The sequence below is a fragment of the Mus caroli genome, chromosome 17 (genome assembly GCF_900094665.2).
Source record: "Mus caroli chromosome 17, CAROLI_EIJ_v1.1, whole genome shotgun sequence".
Lineage (NCBI taxonomy): Eukaryota > Metazoa > Chordata > Mammalia > Rodentia > Muridae > Mus > Mus caroli.
Window position 1 is genome coordinate 2539324 of NC_034586.1, and position 12847 is coordinate 2552170.

At 46.3% G+C, this 12847-nt stretch overlaps 1 protein-coding gene across 4 annotated transcripts in view; it reads left to right on the plus strand.

Moving 5' to 3' along the window:
* The window catches only part of Zdhhc14 (zinc finger DHHC-type containing 14), a 260087-nt gene that overhangs the window by 148758 nt on the left and 98482 nt on the right, over nt 1-12847 (plus strand). For all 4 annotated transcript variants that reach the window (XM_021186296.1, XM_029471060.1, XM_021186298.2 and 1 more), the window contains exon 2: nt 5620-5780. In XM_021186296.1, the coding sequence (XP_021041955.1) occupies nt 5620-5780 (161 nt within the window). The remainder of the gene's footprint in view (nt 1-5619; nt 5781-12847) is intronic.

Here is a 12847-nt window from a genome sequence, read left to right on the forward strand (position 1 = left end):
TGTGTGTGTGTGTGCTCGTGTGTGTGTGTGTGTGTATGTGCATGAATATAGGCAATCTGTATAGAATCATTTCGACGTGTGTATAAGATGTGTATATGAATGCAGGCATGCATGCTGTCATGTGAAGCATGTGGATGTCAGAGAGCAATCTCAAGCATTGATTCTTGCCTTCTATCTTGCTTGAGACAGGGTCTCTTACATGCCAGTATAGCTGGTCTGTGAGCCTCAAGGATGGGGGTTCCTTCTTTCTCTACCTCCCTATTACCTTAGGACCACTTGAATTATAGTTGTGTGCTATAGTGACTCAGCTATATCTGGTTTTGAGGGAATCCAACATGAACTATTTCCATAGCCCCTTGCTATGTACTTTTAATGGCAAAAATCCTCTGATTTCATGGTCTCAGATAATAGCACACCCAGAAGATGGTTCCACTTTTCATGTGTAAACATCAAAACATACATAAATATTTCCCCTGAATAGTTATTAAAATTGCTATTAGAGGGTTGGAGAGATGGCTCAGCCATTAAAGGCTAGGCTCACAACCAAAAATTGAAAATCACTGCTAGAACAGAAAAAAGAGCAGTATAATACCATAGCAATGCCACACCCTTCTACCTGTTCCCGGAGGCCTTTCCTTCCCTACAGTGTACAGGGTGACACTTTGTACACAGCTATTTGTGCACCTGTCTCATCATAGCAGGAGTCAGACAGCTCTCGATGCTGTTCATGACTGGAGTGAAGACATCTCATCATTTTAGCATTTGTTTTGTCTGGTGCCAAATTAGCTAATATCTTTTATGTTCCAAAAAACCCCGGATGCTTTCAGAGTCTCATTCCCTGACTCCCCAGCCCGTCTTCTCCTGTCACTTTCCAATTGAGCTTTATGAAGACGAAGATGCCTGTCTCCTGTTCTCTGTGCTGCCCTGGGCTGTATGTAGGTCACAATTCCGGAGACAGAAATAGGACTCCAAATGGTGTTTATGTCTCTGGCAGCTGTATCATCATCTTGTATGAAATCCAGTCCCTCGGAGGCGGAGGCGGCGGCAGAGGTGGAGGCTACACACACCGCAGATGGTGCTCAGTGGAGCTCAGGGCACTGCTTCTCAGAATGTGAAGAGGCTGTTTGTCTCCAAGAGGTCTGAGCTTGGACTGCGAATTTCTAAGCTGCTCATAGTGGTTTGGCTGTTGAACCAGTGCTGCCAGTTGCCATGGGTTGGCAAGCAGCCCATCCAGCCTCATTCCTCCTAGAGTTCCATGTTCACAGTCACAATCAAAGGCAGAGTCTGCTTACTGCTTTTCATCACCAGGACTATAGATGCTCTCAGCTTCTCCTGAACTTTAGTTGAAAGCTGTCTCTCTGGCACAGATGCCATCGTTTAGAAGTAGGGATCCTACAGTTTTGATAAAGAGGTTACGGGGACTTCCCAAGAGAACTTAGCACTGTCCTTGGGAAAGAGGACAGCTGTCACCAGGTGCCCACTATTTCATTAAGCTGAGCTGACTTAAAGACCTGATCCCAAAGTGCCTGGCAAAGGATTACACAGTGTGTACCTGACACACAGTAGTTCAATGAGCTATGGAATTTTCTTTCCTTGTCTTCTCTGAGGAAGCCACACAGAAGGACAGCTTCTCATCTCCCACATAAAGGGGCTTATATGCCTCAGCATAAAAATTGCAATAATAATACATATCCATTTTCACCCAGATTCACCTATAAGTACTCTTTCCATCTTATCTCCCTATGCCATACTTTCCCTAAACTATTTGAAAGAAGACCGCATATCTCATGAGACCTTATTCCCGAATATGCAGTGTGTTTCCTAAGAACAAGAACCTCGGCCGGGCGTGGTGGCCCACGCCTTTAATCCCAGCACTCGGGAGGCAGAGCCAGGCGGATTTCTGAGTTCGAGGCCACCCTGGTCTACAAAGTGAGTGCCAGGACAGCCAGGGCTACACAAAAAAACCCCTTCTCGAAAAAACAAAAAAAAAAAAAAAAAAAAAAAAAAGAACAAGAACCTCTCATGGAATGGACACATGCAGTCAGCGTTGGCAAGTTTTAACACAGGTCTGCTCTGGTTGGACTCACCATGGATAGTTTATTTCTGGTGGCCACACACTGGCACATTTTCATGGCTTACCACAACACAAGGTTGCTTTGTAAATGACAGTAAAGGAAATGAAGCCAGCATCTGGATGATGTGAAGGCTATCAAGTCTGAGTCCCTTCCCTGTCACTCCCCGGCTGCAGTCACAGTCCGAGGTCTAGACTTGAAGTAATTGAATTTAGGTGCCTCGTGGACATGCTAAACATGCCCCTGTGGTGGCTGGTTTTGACACAATGTTGGCTCTACTGGGAAGAGAGTCTCCATGAGACATTGTCTAGATTAAGTTGGCCATGGGCCTGCCTGTTGCCTGGAAGAGATTTCTTAATTGGATTAATTGAAGCAAGAAGACCTACCCTAAATGTGGGTGTGCTTCCCCTCAGCAGCATGCATTAATTCGTGTCTGTCTGCTCTTGACTATGAACGTAATATGACTAATTGTTTCAAATTCCTGCTACCTTCTTGTGCCCATCACAATTGACTATAACCTGCAATTGTGAGCCAAATAAACCCTTTCTTGTTTCGGTTGTTTGTGTCAGCGTATTTTTATCACAGCAACACAAACAAAACTAAAACACCCCCCAAAAAATATCATCCACCAGAACCTCTCACACATGTGGGCTCGAATTCTGTTGGTTGTTCATAGTCAATCTCTAACGAGAAAACAGTCATTTCTGATGAGACGTCTTCATGTCTCAACTAGAAATATAAGTTCCATGCTAGACCCTGGACCCCAGGTCCACACACAGAGGAAAGGGTGGGGGCATCTCAGTAGATCTGCATACCAGGAAAAAAATTCTCTCTGCATGCTCAGGATTATAAGAAGACTGCTATTTGCTTGGTTGTAGAGTCCCTCACTCCTTAAACATTTAACTTGAAGCTTTTCACTGCTTACTATCAGGAAATCAAATGTTTTGGGAAAAGTGGAAATTCACTCATAGGTATTGATGATGCCAGTTTTTGCCTGACAATTAGGAGAGAAGCACAGAGCCCTTTCATGCACGGCAACTGAAACGAAAATGCATTTCTTGTGATGCGAATGAATGCTTTTTTCCCAAACGGATATTCTCGTCAAGTTCATGATGCTATTACAGAATGTTGGAGACTGAATAATTTGCAAAGAGCATAGCTTCATTTCTGACGGTTCTGGAGGCCAGAAAAGCCAAGGTCAAGGGGGCCTCCTTGTACTCAATTGTATTGCCTCTTGTATTGAAGAGGCAATCAAAAGAGGCGGAACTCAGTTTTACAGTAAACACATTCTTGAAGCATGGAACTTCTGCTGGCAACATCAATCTGTCTGTAAGCACATTTCCTTGGGCTGACTTGTTAAAGGCAGAGTCTGCTTACTGCTTTTCTCATCATTTTAGCATTTGTTTTTAGCACTTTGGCGATTGTTTCTGACATGCTAACTTTGGGGCACAGTCACCCCACTCAGGAGCTCCTCAAGGTCTGAGTTGCTTAGATTTTTTTTTAAAGCAAAATCCTTTGTATCCTCACACTCTCCCTGCAAGTTACTCTCTGAGGATGCTCATAGCTTGCCTGGAGTTGGTACTACAATAACAATGGTCTGTGTTTTGATTGTTTTGAATCCTGTGAAGAAACATCACGACTGGATGGCAACCGAGCTGGACGTGACATAGCACTGTTTTGGGTTGTGGTTTGCTTTGCTCTGTTTCTGCCTCGGTTGATAGGGGTGGTTACAGAGGTACCAGAAATGGTCCAGGTGTTGTGTCTAGTCAGGTGGCTTTCCTAAAGGCAAGTCCACATGGCCAGCAGGGAATCAGCCCCCATTACTACTACATCTGGGACCGTCCTACCACCTTCTTAAAGCCATGGGGCATCTCTGGGCTTCTTCGGGGCAAAAGATTCAGAAAAGCCTTTGCTCCTTTTGCAAAGGGGTTCTTGTCATGTGGCCCTTAAGAGCCAGCCCTTAGCAGTATCCCTTGGGAATCCCATCAGAGGCCACAGTGGGATGCTAGTACCCAGATGGGCGCCACACCCCCACCCACGTCTTGTTCCCAGCAGAGCTTGCTTCCTTGTTCTCTAGCTAAACAGCCAGACTCTGCTTCTGAGGACCAGCTAGGAGCCATCTCCCACCAGGCACTTCGATCCACAGTGCCATTTGTATTTCTTCCACACCCATGACAACATTTAATGCAGCCACAAGAGACCAGTGGTAGCCATGGAAGACCTTGTCTTTTACCAAATTCCAGGCACTGAGCTAACTCTTTTCTCTTCCACTAGCCACCTCTGTGATGCCAAGGGTCCATGTCAGCAGGCCCAGTGCTTAGACCTACCCAGCCGTACCACACTACACCCAGGAAGAGGACAAGGGTCAGGAGCTAGGTCTCAGGCACAAACTTTAGTCTGCCCAAGTCACTCCTGCTCTGCTGCCACCGTCCCTGTAGCATATGCTCTGCTGTCCAACATCAAGCAGGGCTTCCCAGAACTAAGGGTGGAATAGTGATGAACATCTGGTGTTCGAGCTACCTGGACCAGGAGATGAATGTGATCCAGGGTCTGGAGCCCAGATTGGGGAGCCCTGTCTCTTAAAGACAAACAGAGGTAACAGGAGCTGGGCTATACTCACGAGTTGATCATTCAGATGCTTGCTGGGAAAGCCTGGGATTGGTGTCCCTCAGCCAATGAATCTCCTTCCCTGCCCTCCAGAAACACCCATGCATGTTCATTTCCGTGACGTAGCACCACCCTCTTTTGGACAAACCCCACAATACTGAGAGATGATTCTTTAGTGTTGGCAAGTGAACGCACGCACGTTATGCTGCACAAAGGTTCCTGAGTTGTCTCACCCTGGTGGGTCCAATAGAGGTGTCTCTAAATCTGTATCCTCTCCCGTGGTTCCAGAGAGGGGTGGGGCCGTGGACCATGGGTGTTTATAATGCAAAAGGCTCGTGTATATTTATTCAACTCCAGACATTCTACATCAGTTGTACAAGCAGGATTTTTTTTCCTGTCTGGCTAGCAATCTCTCTTTATGGGGCTGTCATGGTGGATGGGAGGGGGGAGTTGTCACAGACAGCACTACCGACCACCCCAAATCTATACTTTCTTCTTTAAAATTCTAATTCATCTCTTCTGTGGGTATACCTGAGTGCAAGCGTGGATATGCACATGCCATAGTGTATGCGTGGAGACCTCACAGGATGACCTGGGGTTTTGTTTCAAGCTGCTCACTTTATTTGAGACAGGGTTCCTTTATTAGTTCAGGGCTGAATATGCCAGACTCCCTGGCCAGTGAGCTTCTGGGAAGTCTCCTGTCTCAGTCTCCCTTCTCTCTGTAGGAGTTCTGGGATTACAAACACGTGCTACTGCATGCATGCTGAGGCTCTGAACTCCCATTCTCACGCTTGCCAGACAAGCTCCTCACATGAGCCTCATTCCCCTACCCAGACATCCTCGGTACTGATGTGTTTAAGTAGAAATCAGTCTCCCTCATCTAACTGTGGATCCTAACGTTGTGATTCCTTTCTCCTTTCTCTCTGCACCCTGCTGGCAGCTGTCGGTACCTCGCAGAGAAGATCACCCCTGCCATCCCTGTGGTCGGTGGCATCCTGTTCTTCTTTGTGATGGGGACACTGCTTCGGACCAGCTTCAGTGACCCGGGAGTCCTCCCTCGAGCCACTCCTGATGAAGCCGCTGATCTGGAAAGGCAAATAGGTAACATTGAAGCTCTGCTTTTAGCCTTCGGCCACTCCCCATCTGTCCAAGCTCCAAAGCTGGGGACAGGCTGAGGTGCTCGGGCAGCAGGCAGTGGGGCAGGGCTCTGGCTGGTATGAAGAGTGGCGGGGAAGGAAGGAGCCATAAGAGAGGACCTGAGTAGAAGGTTGGGATGACCCAAGATACAATTTGCAAAACACAAGAAAATCAAGAAGAGGGAAGACCAATGGGTGGATACTTCATTCCTCCTTAGAATAAGGAACAAAATACCCATGAAAGGAGTTACAGAGACAAAGTTTGGAGCTAAGACGAAAGGACTACCCCACCCGGGAATCCATCCCATAATCAGCCTCCAAACCCAGACACTATTGCATATGCCAGAAAGATTTTGCTGAAGGGACCCTGTTATAGCTGTCTCATATGAGGCTATGCCAGTGCCTGGCAAATATAGAAGTGGATGCTCATAGTCATCTATAAGATGGAACACAGGGCCCCCAATGGAGAAGCTAGAGAAAGAACCCAAGGAGCTGAAGGGGTCTGCAACCCTATAGGTGGAACAACATTATGAACTAACCAGTACTTCCAGAGCTCATGTCTCTAGCTGCATATGTAGCAGAAGATGGCCTAGTTGGCCATCACTGGGAAGAGAGGCCCCTTGGTCTTGCAAACTTTATATGCCCCAGTACAGGGGAATGCCAGGGCCAAGAAGCTGGAGTGGGTGGGTAGGGGAGCAGGGCAGAGGAAGGGTATAGGGAACTTTCGGGATAGCATTTGAAATGTATATAATGAAAATATCTAATTAAAAGAAAGAAAGTGAATAGATATAAATATAAGAAAGAGATGTACAGGGGAGAGAACAGACAAACGTGATTGTCAGGGGAGATTGGAAAGGTGAGTGATGTCAGTCATGTTATATACATATATAAAATTGTCAAGAGGATAAATTAGTATAAATAATTTTTAGTAATAACAAAGTATTTATTAAATTAAAAAAAAAAAGAAGGTTGGGATGAGAACTGGTTGACCCAGGGTGCTGCAGTGCTGAGGCAGGGGCTGTGCCACTTTGCAAGAAGGCGCCCAGCCAGCGAGGTTTCCAGGTGCTTTTCTGAAAGAGGTCTAGTTCTGATCTGCTCCAGAACCTCAGTGGTTATGGCTTCTCTGCGCTCACAGCCACGCCCCTAGTTTCCATCATAAAGGCTAAGTAGTTTGGTTACTTTTCTCCTTGCTGCAACAAAGTATCTGTCAAGGGGCTATAAAGAAGGAGGGGTTGACTTTGACTCACGTTTGAGGGTTGTTACAGAGTTTCTATTGCTGCAGCTGAACACCATGACCAAAAAGCAAGCTGGGGAGGAAAGGGTTTATTCGGCTTACACGTCCACATTGCTTTCTGTTGATCTGCAAAGGAAGCCAGGACAGGAACTCAAACAGAGCAGGAACCTGGAGGCAGGAGCTCATGTGGAAGCCAAGGGGAAGGGTGCTGCTTACTGGCTTGCTCTTCATGGCTTACTCAGCCTGCTTTCTCATAGAACCTAGGAGTACAGCCCAGGTTGGGCTGGGCCCTCCCCCACTGATCACTAATTTTTAAAAAATGCCCTATGGTTGGATCTTAAGGAGGCATTTTCTCAATTAATATTTCCCCCTTTCAGATACCTCTATTTTGTGTGTCAAGTTGGCCTAAGACTAGCCAGCACAAGGGTATATCCATCATAGCGGCAGGAGCCTGAGGCAACTGGGCATAGATCTTATTGAATCAGCTATTGAGAAACAGAGATGAATGCTGGTGTTCACCTTGATTTCCTCAATTCATTCAGTCCAGAGCCCCAGCCCACAGAACAGCACCATATAGTGCTAAGGAGGCGTCTTTCTACCACAATTAATCCACCCAAAGAGATCCCAAAGACTGTCTCCCTAGTGATTCCAGACCCTATCAAGTTGATGATCAATATTAAGCCACCCTACAAGGCAAAGTTATATCATAGACTGTCTTATTTATACAGCCTAGGGTCCAGGGTTTCTTTCGTTTACACACCATAGCAGTATGTACCAGTAGCGTGTGCTAAAATTAATAGCTTTGTTTTCCTTAGAAACTAAAGCCTGAAGTGAGAATTTACAGAAATCTAGTTTGAAAATTTAAAGCAGATCCTGATGTCTTCACACAACAAACTTTAGAAGTATCAGGAACCTTTTCTAGATAGCAAATGCTGGGTGTGTCTTGTGGGTGTACAGCTTTGCTAGAGCGCACCAGGGTGACTCAGAGTGAAGATATCAAATAGGGCTGCAAAAACCGGCAGGGATGTCCCTCTTGGCTCCCCTCACAGCCTCTGCTCAGGCAGCACGGGCTTGCTTTGCTATGGCACAAGCAGGTGCAGGTGTGGCCCGGAAATGGTCTTTCACTTCCCATGGTTGGTGTAGAGCTGTATCTTCTTCTCTGCCTTCGCTCCATCCTTCCTGCCTCCCATCCCTGCCTCTCATCCCTGCCTCTCATCCCTTTGTGGCCCTCACAGGAGGCAGCCTGCTCACTGGGAGGAGGAGTTGCCTCCTGATGCTCTGTGAACATCTTGTTTCCTGAGTAGAGAAGAGAAGAGATGGGGGTTGGGAGTCTCAGGGGAAAGAGCACCTTCTCTGGCCTCTGTGTCTTGGGGCTGCTCCAGGACAAGGAAGTGCTCATTCATTACTGAGAGCCTTTATTTTCTGGTTGGTCATTTTTTAGGCCTGGTAATGGCTTTCATGGAACGTGCTCATATCTACGTAATTCTGTGATGATAAGGTTCTTATTGCTCTCTTTTACAAGTGGGGAGGGCACACCCTTCAAAGAGGAGCTTCAGTAAGAGGAAGTACAGAGCTGAAGCCAGGGCTTCGGGTCCTGCCCCTACCTCCCTACCATTCCTTGTATCCCTGAGGAGAGGATAAAGTAGGCCAATTCTCTTCAGGAGAAGACTGGATTTGTAGTCTGGACCATTCACATCAGCATGCATCTGGAAAATCCTCTGCTTAGTGCAAAGCCACAGAAGGTGACACAGAGTGTCCTGTGATCCCCAGAGGCCACTGCAGGAGTCTCTTCCAGAGCAGTGCTGTTAGGGTTGGGTGTTCTGCCTTCCTTGTAGCTCGGGCTACATTGGGAGTACGGTTGGATTTCTCTGCTATAAGTGCAGACTTTCAGAGGCACGGTATGTTGAGGCTCAAGTATCTTTTAAATGAACTCTGACCCCTGACCCCAAAGGCACAGACTCTATGAGAGGGAGACTGAGGAATAGATAGGCCCCAAGCAAGACTTGATTTCTCCTGGAGGGAAGATAGCCCACTGGAAAGCTGAACACAACTCCAGAAACAGACATTGGAATTCATCAGGCTGGGAGCAGGTTGGGGAAAGCCTGGGTATTTATGGCATTCATGCCACCTGCTTGTGTCTCAGTGCCCCAGTGCTGGAGGTAAAGGTGAGAAAATCCTGCCTGGACCTGCTAAATCAGGAACACCTCCATTTCCCTCATAGGAATGGCCTCAGTTCCAAGTGGAGCACCCAAGATATCAATAAGCAAGTTTTTATCTTAAGAAACTAGAAAGGCAGAGCAAACTAAACTCAAGGCAAGCAGCTTCGGAGCTGGGGGTGGGGATTCGTAAAGTTTAGACAGGAAACCAATAAAGTAGAATAGAGGAAAATGAAATCAACGGGGCTATGCATCAGTTCTTTGAAAAGATCAACAAAATTAGCACATCTTTTCGTTTCCTGGTGAGTCAGACAGACAGACATACAGGCAGGTAGACAGACAAACGAAAAGCACTTGTTAAAATCAGTAGACAGATTTCCACAGATGGTGTATAAGAGCTGGGAATGCGTGAAAAGAATCTTAACACTACCTGTCATTAGTGGGGTGTGACTCAAAATGACAGTGACATTCCCGTAATTCCCAACCCTGGGATGACCTCGGTTAAAACTGTCATTAGGGGGGTGTGACTCAAAATGACAGTGACATTCCCATAATTACCAACCCTGGGATGACCTCGGTTAAAAAAAAAAGTTAAGGCTATGAAAAACCTAAAATGCTTACTCATCACCAGTGGTGATGTTTTGAAATACAACGCCTCAAAAATCTTGAAAAAACTGAACACAGTTACCACATGATCCAGGGATTCCACCCCTCAGTACATAGCCAAGGAAAATAATATATTGAGTCCATTTCCTCACAAAGACTTGTTATACCTGGTGACCAAAAACAGAGCAGAACCCACAGGTCCATCAGTGGGTAACTTGATGACTATCATTTTATATATCTGCACAATAGGATCCTATTAGCAATTTTTTAAAAAGTCACACATTATTATGTGTTACACAGATGAACCAAGAGCACGGCGCTAACCGAAAGAAGCCAGACATACAAGGCTCTGTTTATATCATAACAGCTAAAAGACAAATCTCTAGAAACAGAAAACAGAACAGTAAAGTCCTGGGGTAAGAGTGCAGGTTAATTATACCCTCCATGAGGTGAAGAGCTGAGGTGACAAATTCAGCCTAAAATTAGGCCAAGGTGATGGCTGCACAAGGCAGTAAATCCACTAGGAATTGTGGGTTGCAGACTTCAGTGGGTCACTGTTTAGTTTGTGAATCACACTTTAATTGTGTGATTTTTTTTTTAAGGGAAGGAGAGGGAATGTAGAGAGGGAAGAAGGCGGCCCTGGGGTGTGGGCTGTGCTCTGCCTTACCCATGCCCTGGCTATGGGACTTTAGACCGGAGCATGCTTTCCTCAGCTTGTGCCCCAGGTTTTGACTATATAGTAGGGGCAATGGTGTGCATCTTGTGAGGTACTTGCCAGGACCCTGACCCTCAGCAGATGATGTTACAGTCACCCGTCTTTCTTGAAGTCTCCTCTTTTTTTCACCCAGTAATGTCTTTACCTTCCACCAACTTGAGCTCTCATCAGAGGCTCCCAAAGTGCAAAGGGAAGGAATTCACACACAGGCAGAGCTGGGGACTCCCAAACCTGAAGGGCTTCAGTCATAGTTTTCTTCCCCATCACTGTGACTCTTGCTGAGAACTCCTGTATGCTACTTGGCTTTTGAAGATAAGATTTTTGTTTCAGTGAAACCTTAACATTTGTTTTGCGCTACCTGGCGGGAGAAAGAAAATGAAAATTTTGCTTTAAAAGAAATTATTGTTACTATTAAGGCTATTGATTCTAATTACCTGTTTATAACATGTGCATAGAAAAGCTTGTTAAGAACCATATGAGTAGTTTATTGAGGGTTTACCAAGGATTGGAACAGCCATGCTCCGCTCTCCCAGGGGTGTTTGGGGGGGGGGCTTCAGAGCCTGCTCTGAGGCCCTTGAGAATGCCACAAAGTTCCTTCTTCATAAAAATGTCCCCAACCTTGAGAATGCCACAAAGTTCCTTCTTCATAAAAATGTCCCCAATAACATAGGTCACAATCAAGAGACATTAAGGGGCATCAGGGGTCTGAGGAAAGTCATGTGAAGGTTAACATGGCTTCCCTGGAAACCTCACAGCTTCGGTTCATCCAAGAACAATCAGTACCAAGTGAGCAATTTGGGATTAGAAAACAAAGAAAGCCCTGCAAATCTCAGGATAAAGCAACTCATTTGTACTGGGCACAGACCTTCCTTCCTGGAGTGGAAAGAGAGGCCTGCTCAGGCCCAGGCCTATAGTCCCTAGAGTCATCTCTGCCCTGGAGTGTCTCTGCAATCCCAGGGCTGCCAGGACCAGGAACATCCTGGTGGTAGAGAGCAGGTGAGGGCCAGCCTGTGAACCTGACCTCTTTGACTCCCAAAGCAAGATGAAGATGTTCTTCCTGGGGCACAGTATCCTGAATATTAAATGTGAGGTCAAACCAGTGCTGAATGCCGGGCATGGAGGGTGGATGGAATCTAAGGAAGTCGATGGGCTTTAATGCATCCACAGGACTAGGGATATAGCTCGGCTGTAGAGCCCTTGCTTAGGATATATGATGTCTGGTGGAGGCGAGATGATGCAGGAGGAAGAGGAGAGGTGGGGGATGCTTCACCTGTCCCCTGCTGGGATCCGATCAAGCCTATCCTCCCTCCCCATTTCTCTCTCCTTGCCATTTTTCTTTCTCCATTTTCTCCTCCCAACTCCCTTCACCTTCATTTGACCAAACCATGCATCAAGTTTTATCTCTGTGGGTAAAAATGTTAGGAAGTGCAGTACCACATCCTGAAGCAGGAATCCTCAGCTGGTCAGTAGCCCAGCCCCACACCCTCCTGGGTGAGGTCCCAGAGTCTCCTAGGATCACTGAAAGTACCGGCCACCACTATGGCTGGCTGGAGTTGTTCTCCAATGACATTGTTAGTCTGTGTATAACAGGAACGGTTTCCCTGGAGTTTAATGGCACTAAGGGATTTTGCTAAAGAAAGTCACTTCTGCAGTAGGGATGCAGCTCAGTTGCAGGGTGCACTGCATCGTGTACGTGACTGGGTTCAATCCCCAGTACTGGGGCCGGATGTTTCTGGGAACACTGTCTGCCAATTAAAGACTTCAGCCAATTTTCTCTATTGCCATTGAGCTGATTCCAGGGGTTTTCTTTTCAATTTTATTTTATTAAAGCTATTTTATTGGAGTAATTCCTTTTCTGCCTAAAATTCAAAATGAAATTTTTTATCAAGGCTCTTAAATACTGTGAAACACCCATTATAACTTTCCTTTCAGAATTATTCCTTTTTTAAAAGTGTGCATATGTGTGTGAGTGTGTGTGTGTATATGTGTGTGTGTGTCAGAGCATATATCTCAATCATCCTTTACCTTATTTTTTAAATCAATCTCACTGAATCACTGAACTGGAAACTTGCTAATTTGGCAGGTCTGGCTGGCCAGCAATCTACCTGCTCTGGTTTTTCTGTACACTAACTATAGGCGTGAACCACCATGCACAACCATGCACCACCATGCACCACCATGCACCACCATGCACCATCAGGTACCACCATGCACCACCATGCACCACCATGCACCATCAGGTACCACCATGTACCACCAAGGACCACCATGCACCATGCACCACCATGCTCCACCATGCTCCACCATGCTCCACCATGCTC